The sequence below is a fragment of the Eublepharis macularius genome, chromosome 8 (assembly GCF_028583425.1).
Source record: "Eublepharis macularius isolate TG4126 chromosome 8, MPM_Emac_v1.0, whole genome shotgun sequence".
Lineage (NCBI taxonomy): Eukaryota > Metazoa > Chordata > Lepidosauria > Squamata > Eublepharidae > Eublepharis > Eublepharis macularius.
Window position 1 is genome coordinate 73615256 of NC_072797.1, and position 27906 is coordinate 73643161.

Below are 27906 nucleotides of genomic sequence, written 5' to 3' on the forward strand. Positions count from 1 at the left end.
TAGTTTGCCTTCTTTTTCTACTGCTGAGTGGATGTCATAGCTTTCTCTCAGCTCATTCTGTTCTCCCATCCTCCTGGCCTTGTGACTCACTTGCAAAAGAATAACAATGACCCCACATTTGGGTCCCAACCCACAGTTTGCAAACCACTGTTGGCAGTTTCAGTCTGAAAACCGGGGCAGAAACTAAATTGAAATGGGTCAGTGTAATCCATTTTATCCCCAAAAGCCTGGAGTTGTCTGGATAACACTTATTTGAGCACTATGCTCCAGGATGGTACTATGTGTTGCTTTGGCTGGATCATGCCCATGTTTGAACTCAATCAATATGAAAGAATCTTAAATAGTTGTTTAGCAACACTTTTATTTAAAAAAATGGTGGTGATTTGCTTTGATGTAAATACTTTAATCCAAAAGTTATTGTACTTTGCAAGACGTTGTGCAGGTGATGCATCTCTAAATGCAATGCATTGTCAGTAGCAGCTGTCACTTGACTCCTCGTACTAAAAATGGCTTGGTGTGTTGAACAACGGCAAATGTACAATCTCTATCCATGTTCTGCCTGTGTAGTTCAAGATATTGTAACAAAAATAGTTACCCATTCTTTTGTAAAGTTTAAGTGACAGAACAGGATGGCTGCCATTTTTTTTATCATAAGGCCTAATGTACCAGCAAAGTTCTAAGGATGGAGCATCTCACAAACATGTTAAGTCATTTTGGCAGGAAAATAAGCAGTATAAATGCTCAGGATTGGGGTAGTGGTTGTATTTACAGAATTAACATTGTTTTACGTAACAGTGTATAATACATTCTTCTGCCTTTTTTTTCTTTTAGATGAACAAATAAACTCAAAGGCATTTGAAGCAACATCACACCAAGAAGAGCTCTATTGTTCTCCAGATCAAGAGAAGCTCCAGTGTTCCATCACACAGAAATATGAAGCTTGCAGAGAGAAACTTCAAAGTACCAGTCAACTTGCTCTTTTTTCCGAAATAGTTTATAGTCAAGAACTGAATTTGCCACAAGGAGTAGAGATAATAAGTATAAAGCCATCTGCAGGTTTGTAAATGTTGGAAAGGAATATGGGGCTTAATGGCTGTTTATTTGTACTTCTTACTCTTCTTTCTTGTTGGACTTCCATATGTTCTTGAAAGTCTAGCCATTTACTAAAGTAAGCTTAGATGTAAAAGTAATATTAAAATGGAATTTAAAATCATAGCAACTATTGTAGCAAACATCATAATGTAAGACAAGGCATTTTGTAGGGGATTGGTACTGCTTTCACCCTGAAAATTTAGATTTAAAAATCTGTAATTTTTTAAAACTATTGGTACCTGAAGAAGTTTCTCTTTAATTTTTTAGGTCACCTGAGTTCTTCCTCCATATATCCAGTCTGCCATGCTCCTTATCTTCTTGCAACTTTATGCTCAGATAGTAAGGTTAGATTTTGGAGATGTAGAGTGACATTGGAATCAGGTATGGCTTCTGAACCAGGGAGTAGCCCAAATGCTGATACGTATATATGGGAAGAATGGCCATTGCTAATTGAAGATGGATTTCTTAGTAGTAGTTCCCTTAATGTGCCAGGTAAACCTTTGGAAATTAGTTGTGCACATACAAATCGATTAGCTGTGGCATTTAAGCGAAAAACACCCTCAAATGGTGGTGGTTCTCAAGACTCTTCCGTAAATGTTGGCATTTTTGAATGTGAATCTACTGGAGGAGCTTGTTGGATCTTGGAACAAACTCTTCAGTTGGACGAGCTAAACCCAACATTGGATTCTTTGGGTACTGACAATAATTCAGTCATAGATGGAAAAGAGAACATAATATCCAGCACAAAGCATTTAGTTCACTTAGACTGGATGTCCAGAGAAGATGGCTCACATATTCTAACAGTAGGTATTGGGCCAAAACTTTATATGTTTGGTCATCTGGCTGGGAAATTGCAAGAACAAACTGGTAAAGAAGTGTTTGTATTGCCACTTTGGGATAATGCTAAGACTTCAGGCCCTTCTAGATTTGTATTGCTACGATGTGTGGATTTAATATCATCTGTTGAAGGCTCACCCCCTACACCTGTTTCTTTGTCTTGGGTTCGTGATGGCATCCTTGTAGTTGGAATGGATTGTGAAATGCATGTTTATTCTCAGTGGCAGCCCCTTTCAAAGCAAGAGCCCATTTCCATAGATTCTTACAGTGACAGTACGCCATCCATAATAAGTTTAATGAAACAAAACCACCCATCAAAACGAACATTAACCAGATCAATGACAAGTCTTGCTCAGAAACTTAGTGGAAAGAGAACTGTATTTGATCTGTCATTAGAGATGGAAGATTCTGGCCTGTTTGAAGCGGCTCATGCGTTATGTCCTACTTTACCTCAGTACCACCCTCTTCAGCTTCTGGAACTCATGGATCTAGGAAAAGTACGTAGAGCAAAGGCCATTCTGTCTCACCTTGTTAAGTGCATTGCTGGAGAAATTACTGTCGTAAATGAATCTGAACCCAGTCATGAAAGGCGGCACCATTCTCTCTCAATCTGTGCCAGTGGGAGCACTACACGGGACCCTAAAACATTCAGCCAGCGCTTTAGTGAAGTTTCAGATTATATAGAAATAGACTCTGTTCCACCGCTTCCTTTATATGCATTGCTTGCTGCAGATGAGGAATGCTCATATGCTTGTACAGAGAAGTCAAACAATCAAAGAAACATTAACAAACAAAATGTGGCAAATGAGAACTATGAAGATCTTTTCCAGAATTCCAGTCTACATACAGAAGATCTAACTTTGTGTGATGTAGATGAAGAAGATAAAAAGCCAAACGTTATTGATCTTTCTCAATACAGTCCAACTTACTTTGGACCAGAACATGCTCAAGTTCTTTCTCGTCACTTGCTTCATTCTAGTTTGCCAGGCCTGACTAGGATAGAACAAATGTCATTAATGGCCTTGGCTGATACAATTGCCACTACCAGTACTGATATAGGAGAAAGCAGAGACAAAAACCAAGGTAAGCTCTCTAATATATGAAAGTCAGTGTTTGTCCTAACCTATGTATTTAAAGAAAGTTATAGCTTCTACAAACTGTCACTTCAGATTTGTGTGTGTGTTTAGTTTATTAGCATGATTTTGTTCTTTACGAATCTGGTTATAACTATTGTAATATTGTTGCAAAAATCAAAACCTTCAAAGTTGGCAAGCTAGTGCCACTATAGTTACAAAACAAACTGTTAGTTATGGAAGGCCTTGGGAGTGAGGATCTATGAGATTTGGTGTTCTAGAGTAGCTTAAACTTGATTAGTTTTCAAATATGTTGAGTAAGACAGGCTTGGAATAACTCTTTGAGAGTACAGTAGTTTAGTGCAGTATTGGAATGTGGTTGTTAAAATACTGCGTGGTCCATTGTGAATTTAAATATAAAGTTCAGCACTTTTAAGGATCATTTTGCACTTCAAATTAGTCTGTCAGGAGTTCACATCTTTCTGTATCAGGAATTATAGTTGATTACAGAAATCAACTGTCTGTGCTCTGTATTGTTAGTATATTGCTTGACAACTGTTAGGGAATAATTCCAGAGATGTAGCTGTGTTTGTCAGTTGCATTAGAAACGATACATAAAACCATAAAGAGTGCTGCTGAATCAAACCAGTTGTTCATCTAGTCTAGCATCCTGTTTCATTCAAGGACCAACTGGTCGCCTGCAAGGCAAACCATTCCCTAATAATAATATTCAGAGGTTTATTGTGTCTGAATGTGAAATTCCCTTTAGTAACTATGGTCACTGATTGACATCCTCCATGAATTTTTCTAATACTGTTAAAGCCTTCTATGCTCGTGGCCATTGTTACATCCACTGGTAGTGAATTCCACAGTTTAATTACTTATAAAGTAGCACTTTCTTTAGTCTATCTTCTTTCTATTGCTCATCAATTTATTTGGGTGCTCCCAACCTAGTACTATAAGAGAACTGAAAAAAGTCCTCTGTCTACTTTCTCTACTTCATGCACAATTTTATTAAGCCTGTAAAATGTTCCCCCCATCCCCACCCCTTAGATGTCTTTTTTCTAAGATGTCTTTCCTCACAGGAAAGGTTCTAACACCTTAATCATCTTGGTTTCCTTCTTCTGTACTTTTTCCAGCTCCGAAGTACCTTTTTTGAGATATGGCAGCCAGAACTACTCTCAGTATTCTGAACAAGGCAGCACTATAGATCTATACAGGAGTATTACACTAGTGGCATTTTTATTTTCAGTTCCTTTCCTAAGTATTCACAGCATGCAGTTTGCCTTTTCCCCCTCTGCTGCATACTCCGTGTTTTCATCAAACTGTCCACTACAACACCTAGAATTCTTTTTCTCCTAGTCTCTGCCAGTCCAGGCTCTTTGCTCTTGGCTTTTACAAATGAGGGTGGGAGGAAGAGTCTTTATCTGCTATCTAGTGCTGTACTTAGCTACACTATTTTTAAATTCTTCTTATACTGTAGTAATAATAATACAAACTTCTCATTCTTTGTTTCAAGGAATTATTCCCTTTGGATGCAGTCAATACAAACATAATCTGAATAATAACACCATGGAATTCTATTGTATTGTCGCTGAATCTTTTCCCTTTGAGTATATATATATAGATATTACTTTGGTGGACAATATTCAGATCCCATAGTTTTACTTAGCTTTTTCATCACACAGTTGACTTTGCTTCTCTCCATTGTCAAACTTTCCATAAAACAGTGCCTTGTGTATGCCAGAGTGGATATCATTTAAATCCATGTACAAAGAGATTGCTGAATGAAAAATCATATTACTGTCTTTGGAGAGAAATTATACAGACTAAAACTCTCTTCATAGGAGGAGAAACACTTGACGAATGCGGTTTAAAATTTCTTTTGGCCGTCCGTCTTCACACTTTTTTGACAACCTCTCTGCCACCTGCTCATAGAGCCCAGCTACTTCATCAAGGTAACACTTTCCCCTGTTTCCATTTGTGTATAGAGCAAACATTTTAGGGATGACTGTTCATAGGCACAAATAAGATGAAAACATGTTGAGGAAATGTGTAGGATTGGGCCACTTTTGTGTTTATTAGGAATAACGCTTCCCCATTGGAAGCTGGATTGTGTTCTTAATGGAATACTCAAGCTTGTTTGGGCTGTAAATGCTTTGACTCAGGATTGGGGTGATATAGGATTCAAGTTTATCTATAAGCAGTAAAGTTAGGGTTAGCAATTTAAATATCAGTGTGATTCAGTTTAAAAATTCTAAATTAAATAATGTCAGTTTAAGAGAATTCATTGCATGTGCAAATTATAATGATGTTAAATAACGTCAGTTTAAGAGAATTCATTCCATGTGCAAATTATAATGATGTTAATGTTTATATTTTTCCATGGCTGCATTCAGGTAGAGTGACAAGCTGTGTTTGTCATTATGAAGACAAACCTTGGAAGGTCTCAAGCTTCTCTCTCATCTCTCTTTGCAGGAGATTCAGGAATATAAGGGTTCCTGATCACAAATAGCTCCTTTAGTTGTACCGTAGAGACATTCCACTGATGGAAGAGGAAAGAGAAACAACTTCACTCTTATTGCAATCCTCAGACCCACTTCGATTTTGTTTGCAAGGATCCCCTGAGTCTAGCGAATGCCTTTGTTGGGAGAGGGTCTAGAGAAGGTTGATGAGAGTTGAGACTGGCAAGGAAAGATCCACTTGTACTTGGAGAATTCTGTTAGATAAAACACGTGTTTTATTGCTGTATCTGAGACAAAATTCTGGTTTATTGGTTTTAAAAAAAAATCAGTCCTCTTCCCCTGTCAGGAGGGAGTGGGGTTCTAGAATATCTTACTAGAATTTCATTAAACAACTATAAATATATTTTTTTTGGATAATATAGGTTTGTCTTCTAGTCATTTTGCCTGGGCTTTTCATTCAGTAGCAGAAGAAGAACTGCTAAGTATGTTACCAGCAATGCAAAAAAGTGATCCCACATGGTCAGAACTCAGAGCAATGGGAATAGGATGGTGGCTTCGAAATACCCATAGTTTGCGCAGATGCATCGAGAAGGTAAGTGTACTTTACAATAATAATTGCATCAGATGATCAATCTGCTGTTACATTAGTGTTGATTTTTATTCCTACTATAGCATTTTGATATGGGTAATTTTTTAATAAAGTACTTTAATTTCTGCATTTGACTTGGATCCTGTTTAATGAGAGTGGGAATAAATTTTCAAAACTCCTTCATCCCACTACAGACTGATGTGCTCCATGGGAACAATGTGGGGGCAAAGTGGAAGTCTGTAGTGAGGAGAAATGTATACCCCACCCCACCCCCAGTTTCCATTGATGGAGATACCTTTTGCATGTATTCATTTGTTTCCTTACTGCTAAATAAATAAGTTGGCTTCAAGCAGATTTTTTTGTGTTGTTGGAAACATTGGAAGGTCCTGGCTAATTTGTAAGTAGTGTAACTTTTTAAGAAATAGATTATATTCAGGTATACCCATTAAATGAGACAGCCGTATGATTTTACATATAGGTAATGTTTTCCTCTACTGCCTATGCAACATCACGTGGTGGGATTTAAAGAATCATGGCCAGATGTACATCTGTTACTTACATTGTTTATGTTGGTTGTACTTCCCAATCCTTGGCTTCCAGAAGGAGCAATAGTAAGGATGTGGAAATAAAACTTTGAAATGTGGAAACGCTTGCCGTGTTTCAAAAGCCACACTCCCACAGATACCATCGGGGAGAGAGGGCAGTATCTTTAAGAGAGGGTCTAATCTCCCTCTCTCAAGGTCAGTGAGAATTCCACATTCAAGTATAGGAGAGAGTCCAGTTCAGTTGTTCCATACAGTGACTGAACAGGGGAAACTGATCTTCCACATACCCTTCTTCAGGCCTACAAGCCTATCCATCTGGGTCTAATGGCGGTAGGACTAGGGTGGGGGTTTAGTGTGCAGTTCCAATATATGCAAAGGCTAAAATGTCTGCCAGCCTATATACTCTGCTAGCTGGGTTGTACAGTCAAGTACAGTAGCTTTTCTGCAATGCAGGATTCTTCTGATTTTGTTCCAGTGTATCTGACTAATGCAAATACAAGATGCAGATTACCATGACATTGTAGCTTTTGATGGTTTTTCAGTGTTACATAGTCCCAATGCAGACTGCAGTGAAGTAATGTTTGATTTTGCTTTAAGATACTGAAGGTTATAGCACAATTTGTAAGTGACTAAATTGAAGCTTATTGTGAAGACCGGTGTTGACGGGGTGTATTTTTTGCCATGAAGTCTGAATACTGCTTGCCAGACGTATATGTGGAAATAAAAAGAATGTTTCTCTTCATTAGATAAATCGATAATGATTAGATGTACTTTTTTCCTCAGGTTGCTAAAGCAGCATTTCAAAGAAATAATGATCCACTAGATGCAGCCATTTTTTACCTTGCAATGAAAAAGAAGACTGTGATTTGGGGGTTATACAGGTATGTCATAGGGATTAATGTAGCATGTATGGAAAACTGTCTTTGCTTTACTTCTTGTGGCCAAGGAACAGCAGCATTTTTCAGCATGTACATACCTCAAATAGCTTTACAATGCTGATACTATATAGTTAGCTAGACTGTAGGGACTTTCCATTGTGATTGTGCCATTAGCAGTGCATATACCACCTTAGAGACAAATCCTGAAATGTTTTTGATGTTCATGAATTAGAGATTTTTCAACACGTGATGACAAGACATTACTGATGCTTAACTGCCTCTCCTCACCTTTAAAAAGCACTGGTTTTTTTCCAGAGCATTCTCCAACTGTGCTTGAAAGAAAATCTTTGATATTTGCCAGAAAAAGGGGCAAAAGCACCCACCCATTCCACAGGTGAAAGCAAGGTGGAATGAAAACTGGTAGCTCTCTTCCCCTCTTACAGACTCCGTTGCAACCCTGAGTACCTTTTAAAGTTGAATTCAGCTAAGTGCACTTCACCTAAGTTGTGGCAGGTTCCTCCGAGCATGTACAGAGATCCTTGCAGTACCAAGATAGTGGAGGAGATTTTAACCCTTGGCCCACTGGTCTTGGGGTCTCCAGATATTACAAAGTGGGGACAAAGAAAAGTCCAGAGCTCCCAGATATTTATGGGCAATAGAGTCTGACGTAAGCCAGCCTCCTCGGTGAGATTGATTAGTGGATTTAACCAATCTCAAGCAAAGTTCCATCAGGTGTTAGAGACTTTTTTTTCCAATCAGAGAATTATTACAGGATGGTCCTGCCATTTTTATGACTCTGCACTAACCTGACAAAAAGGGAATCTGGCCCAAACTGGTTGCTCTTTGTCAAAAAAGGATTAAGGTAGCCAGGTAGCCCCAGTATGAAATGGACTATAAAGTGTTATTCTCACATAAACCCCAGGGGTCCAAGACGCTCTAGATAGCACCCTTGAGCCATATTGAATCTTAGGGTTCTGTCATACCTGATTTCACCAAGACTGCCCTGCTCCAGTTCCTGCATCTCTTCCTTGGACAAGCAGAGGAGGAGAGACAAGAGACAGTGTTCTGGGGTCAGTTGATGTTAAATGTTGAACAGCAGATAGCAAATAATTTTTTACAACTGAGTACTTGAACTGAGCAAAGACTTTTCCCCGTTGCATTGGAAATTTTCAGAAGCAAGTTGTGCATACCAGATTAGTTTGTGGGTGCACCCTCATTTGATAATGTATATAAAATACTTATTTTCAGATCCCTAAGAGATACTAAGATGACACAGTTCTTTGGACACAACTTTACTGAAGACAGGTGGCGCAAAGCGGCACTGAAGAATGCTTTTGCTCTGTTAGGAAAACAACGTTTTGAACATTCTGCAGCATTTTTCTTGCTAGCTGGTCATCTAAAAGATGCAGTTGAGGTAATTCATTTGAAACGACAATACATTTTCGAATATGTTCACCAGTGTATGTTACTACAGTGAGGTGTTTTCCTCTGTTCACAAGCTGCTCCTACATTTCTTTCAAATAGGTCTGCCTAGAGAAACTACATGATATTCAGCTGGCCCTTGTAATATCCAGACTTTATGAAACAGAGTTTGAAGCATCTGGGACCTACAAATCAATTCTGCAGAAAAGAATTCTGGGAAGCCGGCATCATAGCAAGGAGAGTTCATTAAACACACATGCTGATCCTTTTCTTCGAAGTATGGCTTACTGGATTTTGGAAGATTACAGCCAGGCTCTTGATACTCTTATAAGCCAACCCATTTTGGATGCAGGAGGTAAGTCAAAATGTATTTTAAACATACTCTTCAACATTAATGCATATTGAAAAATAATCCTCTGATACCATTCACTAGGTAGAAAATGTTTAATTTGTATTCTGTGCCCATTCAACTAAATGAGAAATTTATAAGAGCACAGTTATGCAGGATCTGTCCCTGTTCACATCTACCATATAGCAGCAAGAATGTATCTGATAATCAAATCTTTAGACTAGCTCAGATTATACTTTGTTCCAAGATTGTACATAAAGTGAAACTTTGGGCCTCAGGTTTGGCTATTCCCATCTACTTTATTATGAAAAGTTCACATAATCTACATTCAAAGTAGTATTGTGTCTTACTGCCTTACTCCTTCTCCTTTTGGCAGAGCAGAGATCCTTCCCTGTTCATGCAACTGATGCTCATTTGTAATTTTGTGTTGAATTTTAAGCATTTTGTTAACAAGGCCATTTGAGTGATCATCAAAGATAATATTCAAATGATCTTTACTGTTTTATTCGAACTTTTTTCTTCTGTAAGAGCTCCAAAATACTCTTTAAAATAGACCATAAAAATATACCTCTGCAATTTCATATGGACTGACCAGTTGCATTTAATATTAATCACTGAGATTACATGCATTGTAGCGTAAATTATTCTTGAAAAGTGCCAGATTTATCCTCATAATTTCAAATGCATCTAGATGATTGATCGGGGGATTTATTGTAGATGAACTTGATTCTGGTGTTATCTTTTTATAGATGAAGGAAGCATCTCAAATTGTCACCCTTCAGTATTTAATTTCTATAATTATCTAAGGACACATCCTCTGTTGTTGAGACGCCATTTTGGTTCTTCTGACTTATCTTCTACAAGGATTTGTGTAACAGGAGAAAATGGACTAGCAGATGAAATCAATTTAGATGAAAGAAGATTGTTCTTCACTGCAGCATATGCTCACTTAAAGAGTGGTTGCCCCATGTTGGCTTTAGAAGTGTTATCAAAGATGCCTAAAGTGGTCAAAAAGTCAAGGACTTTAGTTAAAACACCTAGCTTAATGGACAGTAGCAAAGGCAGTTCATCTTATTCTCCAGTACCAATGGAATCAAGGGATGAGCAGTCTTCCAGCATTGACTGGTCACAACCACTAGTAAATGGTTTAGGATCATCTTCAGACTTTTCAGACAAACATTCAAATTCTGTCCTTTCTTTTGATTGGAGTCAGCCAAGTATGGTCTTCCCAGATGAGCCTTTGGAGCTGAAGTGGGACAGTGACAAAGGTGAGGAAAGTGAAGATTCTTGTCTTGAAATGAAACCTTTGCAGAAGACAGTGAGTGATAAACCCAATGAAATTAGTACTAGCTACACAGAAACTTACAGTGCTGCTGTTGAAGATGATGCTTTAATTTTATCAGAAGACATCATTTCTGCACAGTTGAAATTTAGAGCATGCTTGAAGATTCTCACCATGGAACTCCGTACATTATCAACTGGCTATGAGGTAGATGGTGGAAAACTAAGATACCAGCTTTATCATTGGCTTGAAAGAGAAGTGGTAGCTCTTCAAAAGACTTGTGACTATAGTGTAGAAGCAGAGGACATTCAGTCAGGAATTAGCCCAGTAGTGGATGAAGGCTCATTAAGTGAAACAGCTGAAGAACTGTCAGACAAACAGCTAAAAATACAGCAGATGGAAAATTCTCAGAGAAGACAGTGGCTTGTAAAATACCAGTCACTTTTGAGGATGTTTCTAAGTTATTGCATCCTCCATGGATCACATGGTGGAGGTTTGGCATCTGTAAGGATGGAACTGATTTTGCTTCTGCAAGAATCCCAGCAGGTATGGTGTTTTATTCATGTTGTCTGGTCTTCTACATTTTTAGAAGTATATCACTGACAAAATTATGCAGACTATACTACTTTAGTAATGTAATTACTTCCTAGTTATTTGTTCCTCAGGTAAGACACCAGTTGTTTATGTACTTAAATCTCTCAGTTACAGATAGTCATATGTTATTCAGCTTCAAAATGATAGAAAGTATTCCTATTTTGTCTTACAGAAACGTTGTTAGTTTTACTTCCAGGTCAAAGTTCCAATTCTTTATTGCCGCGCAGAACTGATGAGTTCGTATCTCATTTGGTCTTTATTGTAATGTCCAGGCTGAGGCTGTTGTGAATCAAATTGTGAATGAGTATTCTCCTAGCCTGTCAATTATTACAACTGAACCTGGAGTTTGAATTAGCAGCTTGAACACAGCAGGCCACAGTTTTGTTGACCAGGCACGGTCAGAAGACCAAGCTTCTAGTATTTATGCCTGGCTTGCCCAATGAGAAGCTTCATAATACCTACTAATCACAAGAGCCTATAGTTGGTTGTGCCTGTTGTGCACCTCCCTACATAAGGGGTGTTTGGGGCAGGGGGTGCTTCAACATAGACTTGGGAACATTGTCAGGTTAAACAGTAAGGTTCTTGGTTCAAGTTTTAGATTCCCATATATTTTCTTCTTTTTAATAGTCCATAGGGTGGAGGAATAATGCCATTAACTCTTTTATTTTCATGTGGCATTGCCATTCTGTGTTCAGCTGCAGTTTTTTTAAAAATTAAATTATTATAACGCTAATCTAGCTACAAATGAAGGAGTGATACAGATGTATGTAATTAGAAATTAAACACACTGTAAATGTCTTCACTAAATAAAATTCTTTTAGAAAAAACTGTTGTTAAACGTGCTAGTATATAGAATCTTGTAAAACTCAGAAGTTAAAACACATTTTCTGTACTTTCTTTCTACAAAGGAACAGACAATGCAATTGCCTACTAATAGTATATCAGAACAGAGTTCCATACCACTTCTGTTTGCTTGTACTGCAAGTGCCAAAACTGTGGTGGCCAATCCATTATTACATCTTAGTAACCTGACACATGACATACTACATTCAATAGTAGACCTTGATTCACCACCTCATCCAGATATACAGAATAACAAGGCAAGTACATTGTTAATAATGTAAACCATTCAATGTTGGTTTTTTTATTTTTTTTCTTGAAACCTGGAAACATTTCTGTTTATGCATATATGTTTAATAAAGTACAGATGTCTGCCCTTTAAGATATTCTAAACAAGTCTGTATTAGTACATGTGTATTAAGCAGTCTGAAAGTTGGCCATTTTGAATTGAATTCAGGCATGTATCACTATATGACCACTTTCATTTGACTTGGTAAAATCTTTCTAAATTTAAATAAACTAGTGTTTTCTCTGAATTATAATATGTCCTACAAATTTCTCTTCCAGATACATGTAATGCATACATTAGCGGCATCTCTCTCTGCTTGCATATACCAGTCTCTTTGTGGAAGTCACAACTATAGGTAAAGTTCTTTAAAAGTGATATGGTGCACAGCAAAAATGATAAGTTTAATCTTCCTATATTTTGGGGTAATAATTTTTGCCATAGATATTTTTTAAAAAGTAAAAATCTTTTCTATTCCATGTATTTCCTCATAATAAAGGGTTTATGAGGTGGTTCTGGCCCCTGTCCATGTATATGTGTTAAATATAATTTTACTGAAAGGGCTTTGGGGGAAGCAGTATGGGAAAACTTTAGCACAGCACATCCAATGTATTCGTTGCTAAAATTCGAAATAATCTAACATAAGCAAACTCTCAAATAACAACACTGTAGATACTTTATAATGATGCAGCAGTTAAGGTAAGGTTCATATCTCTAAGAAGTTTTTTGCTGAAGGAAAAAGTTACAAACAACATACATAGCTGTATCTCTGCACTATAAATAATAATTTTAACGTAGTGTTGTGTATTTTAAAAATGATGCCTTGTGAAATCTTTTTGTTCTTTTAATTGGCAGCCATGGACTCAATGTCTGATTGCTAAAGAACTTTTTACTAGCACTTCACAAGTTCAAAAATTTAATATGATGATCCATTGAACCTGTGTACTCTGCATTAAACAAATGTGTTCAGTTAATATAGCCACTGGCTTTGTTTGCTCTTAACAGTTCATTACAAGCAAATCAATTCACTGGAACAATTTACCAGACGCTGCTGCTTTCTCATCAACGTTCTTTAAGAACTGCAAGTGTAGATGAAACTGTAACTCCCAATACTGCACCAGCTCAATGGCCAGGTAGTATTTATTAATTTATATTAATTTATAATTAATTTATATTAATTTAATTTATAACATTGCAGCAGAGGGAGTGGACCTGGCATGTGTGACCAGACCTGGGTGAGGGAAGGTAAAACAGTCGCCTTGAAAGAATTCCCCCACCCCCCAAGGTTTTTCAGTCCTTCACCAGTCCTGGACCGGGATGGGGGAGTGGCAATACTTATTTGAGAGTCTCTTTCAGGACACTCCCCACTCCTAAAATCACTGACATTGATTGTGTCGGTCTGGCATGGGATGCTGAGGAGAGTTTGGCTATCTACTTGGTGTACCCACCGCCTAGCGCACCAGTAGCTACCCTGTCGAGCTTATTAGAGGTGGTATCGGGATGGGCATTGGAGCACCCTAGGCTGTTGGTCTTGGGTGATTTCAGTGTCCATGTCGATGATGCTGCCTCTTCTCAGGCTGTGGACCTCTTCCATGGCAGCACTGGGACGCTCCCAATTTGTTACAGCTCCTACGCATCAAGTGGGCCACACGCTGGATCTGATCTTTGGGGCGGGGATTCAGGTGGACCTGGATGCTATTAAAGCGGTGCCATGGTCAGACCACCATGTCCTGAGGGCTCATTTGGGTATGCCAGCCCCTTCCTGCATAGGCGGTGAACTGATTTATGCTCGCCTGCAGAGACTTATGCATCCAGTTGGTTTCGAGAATGCTCAGTGGGAGCCGATGCCCCCTGATGGTTCGTTAGATGTGCTGGTGGGGGATTGACATGACCATCTCTTGAAAGCCATTGACAAAATCGCTCCCCGTTGCCCTCTCTGTCCCCGTGTTAGACTGGCTCCCTGGTGCACAGAGGAGCTACGTCGAATGAAGCAGGAATTGAGATGGCTAGAGCGAGTGTGGTGGCGGAATCATCTTATAGGGCGTTTATGAAAGCCTATGAGGTGGCTGTGAAGACGACAAAGAAGGAGTACTTCACCGCCTCCATAGCATTTGCAAGCTCACGCCCAGCAAAATTGTTTCATGTAGTTCGGTCCTTGGTCTCCCTTTTGCAGGGGGACTGCCAAATTAGAAATTCAGCCATCTGCTGTGAGGCTTTTGGGAGCTTTTTTGCAAACAAAATCTTGTCTCTCCGCCACGACCTGCCTGCCATGATTGATACAATAAGGGAACTGGAGACCCCTTTGCTGTATTCCAGTCCGATTTTGGATCACTTCAGCCTGGTCACCCAGGAGGAAGTGGACAGGATCCTGCGGCTGGTGAGGCCCACTACGTGCTCCCTGGACCCCTGCCTGTCGTGGTTGGTGAAAGCCAGTGTCGACGCATTGGGGGCCCAATTGAAGGATATTATTAATTCATCATTGATCTCTGGGGTTTTTCCCAGGGCGTTGAAGGAAGCTGTAGTGAGGCCTCTTTTGAAAAAACCATCTTTGGACCCCACTGACCCGTCCAGTTACCGCCCAGTATCAAACCTCCCATTTCTGGGAAAGGTGATTGAGTGGGCAGTGGTGGAACAGCTGCAGGTTTTCCTGGAAGAGACCTCTGTCCTGGACCCATACCAGTCCAGTTTCCTTCTGGTCCATGGGACGGAGATAATGTTGGTTGCCCTCACGGATGACCTCCGTAGATACCTGATTCGTGGTGGGTTGGCGCTGCTGATTTTGTTAGACCTTTCAGCGGCATTTGACATGGTCAACCATGAGTTGTTGGCCCACCGCCTCACTGACGTGGGGATTTGAGGGATGGCTTTGCAGTGGCTTGTCTCATTTCTCCATAGTCAGGGACAAAGGGTGGCTCTGGGGGAGAGGCTGTCCACACGCCAATCTTTGTTATGTGGTGTCCCTCTGGGGGCGATACTCTCTCCCCTGTTGTTCAATCTTTATATGTGTTCCCTTGCCCAGCTGGTGCGGAGGTTGGACTGGGTTGTCATCAATATGCGGATGACACCCACTTGTATCTGCTGATGGGTGATCAACCTGACTCTGCCCCTGATGCCCTGTTGAGAGCTTTGGAGGCTGTGTCTGGGTGGGTGGCACAGAGAAGGCTGAAGTTAAATTCCACGAAGATGTAGGTCCTGTACTTGGGCTGTGGGCTGTCGGAGGAGGGGATCCATCTCCCAGCCTTTGGAGGGGCACCCGTTGTGCCCGCACCATTAGTCAGGAATTTGGGCGTGATCCTGGACTACTCATCTATGGAGGCTCAGATTGCAATGGTTGCCTGGGCTGCTTTTTTCCATCTTTGGCAGGCCAGGCAGCTGGCCCCCTCTCTCTCAGCCCAGGACCTAACGACAGTGATCCATGCAACGGTCACCTCCAGGTTGGACTACTGTAACTTGCTCTACTCAGGGCTACCCTTGGGTATGATCCGGAGACTACAGTGGGTCCAGAATGCTGCTGCACGTGTTTTGACGGGTGTTCCTTATAGGATACACATTACACCAATTCTGCAGCAGCTCCACTGGCTCCCCATGGAATTCCATATTGGGTTCAAGGTGCTGGTTTTGACCTATAAAGCCTTAAATGGACTGGGACCAGCATACCTGAGGGACCACCTCTTCCCATATGTGCCCCGGAGAATGCTCCAATCAGCTTGAAAACATCTGCTGGTGGTCCCTGGCCCCAGGGAGGCTTGGTTGGCCTCGACCAGGGCCAGGGCCTTTTCGGTCCTGGCCCCAACCTGGTGGAACTCTCTGTCTGAGGACACCTGGGCCCATCAGGATCTTCTATCATTTCAGCTGGCCTGTAATACAGAGATGTTCTGCCAGGCGTATGGTTGAGGCCAGCATGAGATCCTTACTGAGCCTCCCACCGGTCTCCCACTAAGTGTGGGGTTATACAGTGTCCACTGGCCGGCTGCCTGATGTATGGGTACAGCACAGAGCTATGTAGTGCCCATTCATTAGTTGAGCCACGTATGAGTTGCAGTATGTTATCTGTCCACTTCCCTCCCCCTGTATGCTGATGAGCAGGAATCTCGATTTGACCCCGTCTTGGGACAGTTCTCTGTTTGTTGATTTTATAATATGAACTGTTGTTCTATGAAGTGTTTAATATTTTATTTTATTTTTATAACTGTTGTACCTTGCCCTGAGCCCACTTGTGGGAACGGCAGGTTAGAAATGTAATAAATAATAATATATGGAATATGTATGTCTCTCCAGAGACATGCTTGAAGCAGTTCACAAAAAAAATCACTGCAATAAAATAAGAAAAACAGCAATGTTAGAAAGTATTAATAATGAAATAAATTGGGGCATAGAACTGTTTAGCAGTCTAAAATGATATTCATAAAACAGTAAAATGGTCCTCAGGTTAGAAGCACACCTTTATGATACCTCAGTTAACCTCAGCTAAAAGTGTGCATTTAAAAGTATTTTGCCTTGTTACATAAATGTGAAGTAGCTGCCAGGTGAGCCTCAAGGAGAAGTGCATTGCTAAGATGAGGTGCCACCACTGAGTATGTTCTGTCTCTAGTCACCACCTGCATAACTTTCCCAGGCAAAGGTACTGAGAACAGAACTTGTGAAGAGGATCTTAACAGGTGGGCTGAACAGTATAGTGGGCCTCCAATGATTTGTCTTCATTCTTTCCCCAAGTTAATCATGTTAGTTGTGAGATGTGTATAATAATAATCAGTGCATTGTTCCCACTTTCCCCCCCCTCTCGGGCACAATCTTTTTGAGGTGGGAACCTTGTAATCTTCCTAAATATGGGAGTCTATACACTCTTCTGCCCCACCCCACCGCACACACACTTGCCCCTAGCAAAGAATGCTTGTGGCAGCTCAACATTTTGTGTATCTTGTCACTGCATATATACACACATTGCACAGCACACACAGAGAGTGGATGACACAGATATGTACACACATCTTGAACTTTTATATTCTCCTCTGTGCACCTGTTCAGTCACCATTGTCAGAGTCATGTATGTGTATCATCTATGCTTAAAATGTTCATTTACATTAAAGTTTGACACATTGGCATATGATCTGCTCCTTCCAGTTTCCAGTGTTAAATGTGAAACTGAAGTCTGCATGCAATAGATTATTTTAAGAAAAATAGGCTCCCAGTGGGGTATGTTAATACAGTTAAAAAAAAAAAAAGATTATATAGAATTGCAGGGAGTTAGCATAGGTTGTAGAAGTTTGTACAGAATTATAAATGAATCAGTGGCCTTAAAAGAGTTCAGAGTGCTTTTTGCCCTAATATTTCTGAGGATAATTGCAAAATGTAGTGTATTCTGTTTTTTTTAATTGTATGGTAATTTTTATTTTTCTAGGAATAACACCTTTAATACAGTTATTGAATTGTGCTGGGGAAGAAGCCCAGCCTGGGATAAGAATTTTGCTCTGTGAAATTCTGACAGCAGTCTATCTTAGTCTCTTCATCCATGGTTTAGCTACACATTCCAGCAATGAACTGTACAGGATCATGGCCCATCCTCTTAATGACAAAATGTGGTTTGCTGTCTTTGGTGGCGGAGCTAAGATCCCTAGAAAAGGACAAATTCAACAAACAGCAAAAATGGGTTGGTTTACACTCTTTATTTTCTTTACTTCTGTTAGACTCAGACTGTATGAGAATTTTGTTCCTTCTTATTTTACAAACTGGCTCAATAATCTGAAACTTATGTTTTTTGATCTCTGCTACAGTTAGCTCTAAATAAATTACCATCTTTGAGGTATTTAAATTACTTTTTAAGTTCCAAGCATTTGCTGTGCAGCCTATAAAGAACTGTCAGTTTTTTGGCAATTGAAGTATGAATGTTAATATTTAAAATAACAGGTGAAAAGTTACTTTCCTATATTTAATATAATCCTATTCCATCATTCTAAGAGCAGTATATGTTTTCTTTCTTTGGCAGGTAGGCACTTCCCTATGCCTAGCCCACATCAGGTAGTAGTATTCTCCATGGAATGTGTGGGGTTTACCAAATCTCTAACAGCCATCACTACTCATAGCCCTACCAAACAAGCAGGCAAGATACTAGATTCAGTTTTAGGCATTTAAATCTGGTGCTGCTGTTTGATATTGCATACATAGAAGTAAAACTAAAAAGAAAAATTTCTGTTTTATAAGTCATGGTTTCATATTTTAATTGTCCATTATTTACATTTATAATAGCCAAATGAATTGAATTCTAAAGGGAAAATATTTTGATCATTCATATGTTTGGAACACTCTATATTGAATCACTTCTAAATTACTTTCAATAATATTGAAACGAAACCATGGCTTGCCCTTAGCAGAAATATTTTGAATATATTTTTGTTCATTAAGACTGCTTGTTTTGTTTCACATGACCATAATGATATGGCTGTGGATTTCTAAGTGTTAATTTCACATACAAAAGTGTTATTTGGTTCATAGTTGAAAATGGTTCAGTAGCTGCTAAAGACTAAATTAGGAAAGCAAATAGTATTCTCATGATAGCATTCCCATGATGGTGAAGTAACAATATTTCCTTTTGGCTATAAATGGCATGGGTAATGTATAATGGCCTTGTGAGAAAAGCTTATGTAATTGTCATTTTATATCCCATTGATCTTAACTATCACAAAATGCTTCTCTATATATCCATGAGATTTCTTGGAAAGATCAAATAAATGGAAAGACCCTTAACATACAGACAACATGTGTGATGTCTATGAAGAGAATCTAGATTTTAATTATGGTTTCATACCCACTTTCTTTGGGGCTCTAGGTCCAGTTGTGTGGCTACATTCATTTCTCAGACTCATTGATCTCAATGGGTCTTGCATCCAAGCGTGTAGTTTAGGATAGCAGCTTTCCATTGTCATGCTTCTCCTTACTTTCCTCCCCCCTTCCCCCAAATTTGTATTTGCAAGCATATTTTTAGTCTGTTCTGTGCAACTTCTTAGGGGAAGTAGAACATGGAGAATGTGTGCGTGTGTGTGTGTTTGTTTGTGCGCGTGCGCATGCGTACGTGCATATGCATGCCTACTTTGTGGGGCTGCAATAGCATTTGCAGCAATATAAGTGTCTGAACCTGACAAATGTGTGATTTTTATAAGAGAGCACTTGGAAGGATATATTAAACCCAAATAATGTCATCCATTATGAAAAAAATGCATTTCGATTTTCTGCACTATAGTTTGGCAATTTCTAGAGAAAGGTTAGGTTAGACTATTTTCCTCATATTTAGCTTGGGTTATTAGAGTTCATGTATACTTTGCCATAGCATGAAACAGTTTGTTAGTAGTGAAGTGTCCCATCAGCCTGGCACTTGAAAGTCACAGTTGCTCAGTGAGGCAGTACTGGCATAGATGGAGCAGTGGTCTGACAGTCAGCGTTTTACGCTCCTGTGTACTAAAAGGGCATGGTTCCAAAAACATACAATTTTGATTGTTTAAAAAGAATCATTACTTTGTAATTCCAGAGGCATAAATGAGGAGAGTTCAGGATAAACAAGACACCCTACCCTTGCAACAACAATATATATACATATATATATATATATTTATTTTACTACCTTTATACCCTGCCTTCTGCCCTCATAAGGGCCACTAAGCTGGGTAATAAAATGTACATAATAAAATAACATAATTAAAACCAATCCCAAAATACATCATTAGAACAATTAAAACCAGAGCTAAAATACATAAAAACAGTTAAAACATTGGGCAGGAAGGTGGGATTAATGAGGGAATGCTAACCAAAACAAAAAAAAGTCTCCACCAGCTAGTAGAAGATGGCAACAGGAGACAGATGAGCCTCCCGTGGGAGAGAGTTTTAGGTTTTGGTACCGCAGTTGAGAAGCCCTCTTGTTGCCACCATCCTAATCTCAGAAGATGGGGCCAACCAAGGAGGTTGAGTCAGTTCACAAGAAAGTAGATGGTCCTTCAGGCATGTTGATTCCGTACCTTTAAAGATCAGCACCTTGAATTTTTACTGGAAACAGATTGGGAGCTAGTGTAGATGGACCAAGACCGGAGTGATACGCTGGGTCCCTATGACCGACTTCAGTCAATATCCTGAATGCAGCATTCTGCACCAGTTGAAGTTTCCAAAGACTTCTCAAGGACAGGCCCATACGGAGTGCATTGCAGTAATCTAATCTAAATAAAACAGGGCATGCACCATCTGCAGGTGATTATAATTTGAAGCTGATAAAAGGTACTCTTGGCCATAGCTGTCACCTGCTTATCTAGCAATAGACTTGGATCCAAGAACACTGCCAGACAACATACCTTTTACTTCAAGGGGAGTGCACTCCCATCCAGAATGGGAGACACTTTAAATTTGTCCAGTTGTGTGGGGTACCGTTCAGCTTGTTCAGGATGTGGACTGGATTCTCCGAAGTTTGAGACCTACCACCTGCGGGTACAATCCTTGTCCCTCATGGCTGCTTAAATCTGCTGTGTGTGTGCTGGTGGACTGTGTTCAGGAGATACTAAATGCCTCCCTGAAAGAGGGATTGTCACCCCTACATTGAGGGGGGCAGTGGTGTGTGCACTCCTAAATATACCCAGAAGAATTGATTTAACTATAGTCCAGTCTCAAATGTACCATTCCTGAGCAAGGTGATTGAACAAATGGTGGCTGGACAACTTCAGGGATTTCTGAATGAAGCAGATTGTTTGGATCCATTCCAATCTGGTTTCAGGCCTGGTCATGGGACTGAAATGGCTTTGGTTGTCCTGGTGGATGGCCTGTTCCAGGAGATGGGCAGAGGGAGTACGATCCTGTTAATTCTCCTGGACCTCTCAGTTTGCATATCCTTCTGGACCACCTTTCAGGATTGGGATTGGGAGGCACTGTGTTGTGATGGTTTTGTTCCTACCCTGAAGGTAGGTTTCAGAGTGTGGTGATAGGGGACTGCTGCTCTACTTTTTAGTCTCTTGCCTGTGGGGTTCCACAAGGTTCTATCTTGTCCCCCGTGTTTTTTCTATGTAAAGCCACTGGGAAAAGTCATCTGGAGATTTGGGCTGAATTGCCACCAATTTGCTGGTGACACTCAGCTCTGTCTTGCATTTACCACAGATCCCAGGGATGCTGTGAGAACTGTGAACAGGTGCTTGAGGGCAGTTTTGGGATGAATGAATGAAAATAAGCTGAAATTTAATCCCATCAAAAACAGAGAAGCTACTAGCGGGGAAAGGCTTGATCCAGGAATGGGAATATAGATTGCAACCCAAATGTAATATGGATTACATTTTATAGATGTAAAAGAACATAGGGGACAAGATGGAACCTTGCAGGACACTATACGCCAAAGGCCAAGTGGCTGAGCAAGTTTCCCAGCACCATCTTCTGAACCTTCTCTCAAAGTGGGAATAGAACAACTGCAAAGATGGAGCCTCCCAATCCCAGCCTGGAATGGCAGTCCGAAAGGATACCACATCAATGGTATTGAAAGCTGCTGAGAGGTCCAGGAAGACCACTGTCCATCTCCCAGCACAGGTCATCCACCAGGGTGATTAGCTATTTCAGTCCCATAACCAGGCCTAAAATGAGATTGTGAGGGTGGTACAAGCAAGGGGTAGGACTCAAAATCTCCCAAGGATCCTGTCTACATCCTCAGACTGAATAAACTGAAAAGTATCCCAAACAACTGGATAACGGCATCCTGGCACCATCTGACCTGGTCACTGCTAATGTAGAGTCCAGGTTGGAACGAATGTGAGAGATTTTATCTGCAACGTGGCGAGCAAAATGGTCACATTGGTCCAGAAAGCAGTCTACCTCCTCCTACAGGCCAGATCCTATCAGGCCTCTGACCACCTGGAACAGCTTTGCTGGCTTACACTGTACAGACAAAGTGGTGGCAGAAAAAGCATTGTTTCTTTGTGGCTGTTACCACCTTGGAGTATGCTTTAGAATGAGCTTTAACCCATGTCTTCATTGGATTTGTCCCAAGTCTTCCTCCCCTGTTGTTCTAGCCATTTCCCTTATACTTTTATCATCCACAGTCTCTCAGTAAACCAAAGGGTTACCTGGGTTCTAACACTTGAGAAAGGATGTCTTGAAACAATCATATCAACCGCCCAGATCATTTCTTCATTCCAGAGATTAACAAGAGATCAACTAGAGCATAAAAAGAAGTGTCAGTCATAGCCACACAAAAATCTCCTAGAGCTGCCAAAAGGCCATTCAGAACCATATAGTTTCAGGGTTATGTCATTTTAATAGATTCTCTCACTGCTGCACAAAGTCTTGGTATCCCTGTAAGTTAAACCTGAGGAATTAGTGATCTGTCCATGAAAAAGGAACAGACAAGTTCCTCCATTCTCAGGTCTCATTCCTCCTACCCAGAACAAAATAGTGTGGCCCGCACAATATGTAGGACCACTTATTATCTGAGAGAGGACCATGATTTTGGAGGCTATGAAATCCTGAGCCGCTCCTGACAAGATAGCCTCAGCATAATGATCCATCACAATATAATTGTATGGAAGGTTGCACATATGTACAAAGGAAGATAGCATGTGGGTGCTAACCAGGGCTTTTTTCCTGCCAGAACACTTTGGAACAGCATTCTGGCAATTCTCAAAATTGCTGCCCCGCTCCTGGCCGTTTCAGTCCGAAACGGGCATGAAACGGCCAGGATCGGGCATGAATTGGCCTGGAATGGGCCAAAATGGCAGTTTTGGGCCCAAAATAGCCACCTGGGGCCTGAAATGGCGAGGATCAGGTCTCTGTCGCGCGGGGTGTTCCCCTTCCCGGCAGAGGCTCGATCCTCGCCATTTTGGGCCCAAAATGGCCACTAAACGGCCAAGATTGGGCCTCTGCTGAGCAGGGGGGGACACTCCCCTGCCTGTCAGCAGCCCGATCCTGGCCATTTCAGGCCTGAATTTGGCCCAAAATGGCCAAAAAGGGCCTGAATTTGGCTGAAATGGGCTAGAAATGGCTAGGAACACTCCCCTGCCAGGCAATGGCCTGATCCTGGCTGTTTTGGGCCCGTTTGGAGCATTTTGGGGCCCTAAATGGCCAGGATCGTGCCCAAAACAGCCAGGATTGGGCCACTGCCAGACAGAGAAGTGCTCCTCCACACCACAGTGGCTTGTTCCAGGCTCATTAAGGCCCCATTCAGGCTGAATTCAGCCTGATCCGGGCTGAATTGGGGGCCCCATGGAGCACAGGAGCGCTCCCAGGGCGGCCACAGCCTGCGTGATGATGTCACTTCCCAGAACTTTCATCGCACAATCCCAGGAGTGCGTGTTGCGTGCACATGTAGTAACAGCGGTGCCACCTCCCCCCAGGAGTTGCCTTGGGTGAGAATTCCCCCACCTCTTTCCCCAGAAAAAAAGCCCTGACGGCCTATGGAGACTAGGGGAATCGTGGCCACACCACCTGTCCTCCTAGTCCTTTTTGCAAATAGCCTCTGAGGCCAATTCCTACTCCCCACCTTTCAGCAGTCCTTCTGTGGGGAGGGCTCAGTCTTCTTTGCAAACAGGGCTGATTGGGCTCAGAGGAAGCTTACTGGATTGTTTTTTGGGGCTGGAGATTGGTTTCTGAGAGAGTTTTTTTAAAAAAACTGCTTCCCCATTAATTGCTTGTGAATTTCCACACACACACACCCCATGGTGAATTTGTAGCCGTTAGTTCCTGTATCTAGGTTTTAGAAACTCAAATTTTCTCTATAATATATTTGTAGAAGAGTATTTTCAGTCTACGCAGTACTAATTTCCTGGTACACATGTACAAGAAATTTAATTACATTTTTGCCCGCAATCCATAAAACCTGTTCCCATTTGTTGAATTGGTCTTTCATAGTCTTTGTTTAGCTTGTGCAAGGTAGTACCTAGGAGGCAAGCAGGCAGACCTAGGAAATTTGGTAGCCATAGTCAGAATTTGCAGGATTGTGTTAGTTATACAATTATGTTTACATTTAAGCCAGGGTTTGAGAGAGAATACTAGAGCCATGTGATTGCTGTATATCAAATAATTATTTGATTATTATATCAAATAATTGAGAACATACGAAGCCTCCATGTGCATATATTATATATTTCATGCAGTGTTCCAGATAGCATAGCAATAAGTGAACTGGAGAACAGTGTTTTAAGATCTTGTATGTGCTTGCATAGAAAACTAAATTACGGAGAAAATCTGTCATCTGTGAATGGGTATCTTTGAATAGTCTGTTGTATTTTGATCTGTTGATCCTTCTTCGATACATAAAATTGTACAACATTCTTAAGCCATGCCAGACAACTAGCTCTGTTTCTTAAGGTTAGCAATGAAAGGCTGTCCAGCGGGAAACTATTGGCAATTTATTCATAAATTGTTCAGATTCCTACTTATTTTATCAGACAGTCAAATTAAACATTTTCTAAAGTCATATTGTGCAGTAGAGTAGGCTGATTGTGGTTCAAAAGGTGTCACCTGGTGAGCCTGCATGGTACAGTAGTTTGAGTGCCAGATTTTGATGTGGGATATCCAGCCTTGTCTTTATTTAACACTTACTGGGTTGTCCCGAATGTCATTGATAGAACTCAGTTTTACTGAACAGATTTGAAACTTTAAAACAACAACTAGAAATCCATATTACCCTTCATTCGGTGTGTTCACTTGCTTGACACTACCAAAAAACTCAATAAAAACTGAAAATTGTCATGCAGAAGTAGTTCTGTTGCAACATCCTATCAGACTTCTTATGAGCTATTGTTTTGGGCTTCAGGTGACAAATGGAATGCAAATTGGCTGCGCTAATTGTTGCAGTTTACAATTGCAAACTAAGGAATGCTCAAAAATTTTGCTGCATATGCAAAACATGATACAGTTTGTGGTTGTTTCTTACTAGCCAAAAAGTATTTTGTAATGCTTTCAAATACCTGTGGTCTAAATACTAATTCATATTGTACATTTAAATTGATCTTGTTAACTTAATACTTGTGAGGTAAGAAAAAGAATAATCTTAATTAAAAATGCTTAAATTAACTTTACTTTTGTGGAAAAAAACATAGTCTCAATTGCAGACTGTAGTTTGTAGCTTATGGATGAATATGCTTAAAAATAGGGGTTTTTTACTGCCTATTTGTTTACCTGTGTAAAGGCAGTTCTGTACTAAAAAGAGTCTACCTAATTAAGATAACCATTAAGAAGTAAATTCCCTGCATCAATGAGGCTTCCCTGTAATATCTTTGGAATTGATTGGTAGTCTCATATGTAACAGATAGTAGTTACAGAAATCCAAACAGCAGAATCCAAATGAAAGAAATAAGATGTAAGCATAGTGGTTTCAGCTTCATTGGGGGTCAGAGGATCTGTATTATTGAAGTTCTGTATCATGTAACATTTTATAAGCTTAATATTTTGTGCCTTCATTTCATCATAAGAGTAAATTTTTTTGTTGAGCTCAAACTAATGCTTTATTGAGCTCAAACTAATGCTCTGTATTAAGCAATGCATGTGCATGCTTGTTATGCTGGCTAAAAAGCAAAGCAAGTTGTATGAGACTCTGTATTACAACATTTTTTTATCTATTAAAGAGGGTAAGTAGCATTTAAGAACAATTTTACAATTTGTGCCTTAACAAAGAGATTGTATGCTGATAAAGTATTTTGAACTAATAAATATTAAAATGCAGAAATACTTTATGCCCATAATCTGAAAAAGTGGAAATGAAAGCTCTGTGTCAGTGAGGCTGTAGTTTACTTGTTCTGCATAACATCACCCTGGAAGGCCATAGTATAGCTCCTGGATTGAAGCCTAACACCGTTGTCCTCAGGCCACATAAAAATATTATCAAGTATTTGATAAAGAAATGCCATGCTTTTTAGGAGTGGCCAGACAGAGAACATGGATAGATTTGGTAGCTAAGAACTAGATTAAAACATTCATTATAATGAAGAGTGGATGTGATAGAGAATAATTTTGTGTTCCTGTTTGATGCTTATAGTATTGAAGGCAAGTATAATTAATTTAAGGAAGAGCTCATTTTAAAATTATTCCTGTTAAACTGAAGGTTATATCTAGAACGTGTTTTCAAACTTGACTGTAAATGTACATTTTTTTATTTCTGTAGCTTGTCCTCCAGCAGATGATGGTGAAAAACAGCATAAACGGTTTAGACTGTCATCAAAATCATCTCCAAAAGAGAGTTTACAATCTACTTCTTTACCTTCGGTAGAGCAAGACTCTCCAAATTACAGAGAGAAGTTTATTCCCCCTGAACTTAGTATCTGGGACTATTTCATAGCAAAGGTAACGTTTTTTGCTCACTCTTGAATAGGGTTGTCAAACTCTAGGTGTGGCCTAGAAGTCTCCTGGAGTTACTGATATCCACAATACAGAGATCAATTCCCCTGGAGACAATGCCTGCTGGGGAGGGTGGACTGAATGGAGTTATATCCTACCGAGGTCCTAAATCCCACCCCCCACAGGCTTCACCCCTCTCAAATCTTCAGGAATTTCCCAATCCAGAGTTGGCAATCCCACTCTTGAATTGTTTACCCTAAGCAAAGAATGCTGCTTCTCTATACTTTTATAAGTTGGAAAGATGTACAAGTGAATTGTGTATTTGGGGGGCGGGGAGTAAAGTGAAAAATCATCACAACAGAGGAATACATCATGGTTAATCTTATATGAAGAAAAGTCTAAAAGCTTAAGGACAAAAGACATAAGGTAAGGAAGCTTATTTGGAGATTGTGCCAAATAATTAAATGAAACTATACATTTGCAAGATATAAAAAAAATAAATCAAAGGAAAGCCTGGCATTCATGCCCACCTACATGTTGAAAGCTAAAAGGCATAAAAAATGATTTATTATAAAGCGAAGCTCTACAATAACCTGTCTGAAAAATAGCTGAATGTGTAATTTTTGAATTCGCCTCTGTTGTGGCATGAGTTTTGTGTTTTGTTACACTGAATTTTAGCACTTCCTTAATCTCTGTTCAGCCATTTTTCCCATCATCACAAATGAAAGGTGAATATGATTCTGAGGAAAGTACAGAAAACAGTGATGATGAAGATGGTGATGATGAACATTTGAAACTTCAAGAACATTCTAATTCAAATTCATATAGGTAATTAAACTTTATTTTACTATATCTGTAATTTTGCACCTGTGAAATAGCTGATATCTACCTTAACCACCCACTCATGCTCACGTTGGGATTTTATCCAGTGGCACAGAGTGGTAAGCTGCAGTGCTATAGCCCAAGCTCTGCTCACGACCTGAGTTCAGTCGTGACGGAAGCCAGGTTCAGGTAGCCAGCTCAAAGTTGATTCAGCTTTTCATCCTTCCGAGGTCGGTAAAATGAGTACTCAGTTTCCTGGGGGTAAAATGTAGATAACTGAGGAAGACAATGGTAAACCACCCTGTAACAAAAGTCTGCCAAGAAAACGTCATGATGCGACATCCCCCCATGGGTCAGTAATGACTCGGTGCTTACACAGGGGACTACGTTTACCTTTTACAGTTTCTGACACTAGTTCTTCATACTGTCAGGTTCAGTTAGAAGCTCCCCTGATCTTCAGACAACATTTTGAGGGGCACATCAGGATTATGTACAATGCTTTGGAAACCACAGTGTTCATGTCACTTCTCATCATTTTGAATCTCTCAC

General features: G+C 40.1%; 1 protein-coding gene across 3 annotated transcripts in view; it reads left to right on the plus strand.

The window, feature by feature from the left end:
- DMXL1 (Dmx like 1) overlaps window positions 1-27906 on the plus strand; it is a 129297-nt gene that overhangs the window by 37656 nt on the left and 63735 nt on the right. For 2 of the 3 annotated variants that reach the window (XM_054986305.1, XM_054986306.1), the window contains exons 17-31: window positions 832-1056; window positions 1360-3012; window positions 4850-4960; window positions 5890-6059; window positions 7385-7482; window positions 8728-8893; window positions 9004-9256; window positions 10000-11078; window positions 12035-12226; window positions 12534-12610; window positions 13258-13385; window positions 17651-17899; window positions 18236-18349; window positions 26363-26541; window positions 27236-27363. In XM_054986305.1, the coding sequence (XP_054842280.1) occupies window positions 832-1056; window positions 1360-3012; window positions 4850-4960; window positions 5890-6059; window positions 7385-7482; window positions 8728-8893; window positions 9004-9256; window positions 10000-11078; window positions 12035-12226; window positions 12534-12610; window positions 13258-13385; window positions 17651-17899; window positions 18236-18349; window positions 26363-26541; window positions 27236-27363 (4822 nt within the window). The remainder of the gene's footprint in view (window positions 1-831; window positions 1057-1359; window positions 3013-4849; window positions 4961-5889; window positions 6060-7384; window positions 7483-8727; window positions 8894-9003; window positions 9257-9999; window positions 11079-12034; window positions 12227-12533; window positions 12611-13257; window positions 13386-17650; window positions 17900-18235; window positions 18350-26362; window positions 26542-27235; window positions 27364-27906) is intronic. The other variant, XM_054986304.1, reaches the window with a different exon arrangement.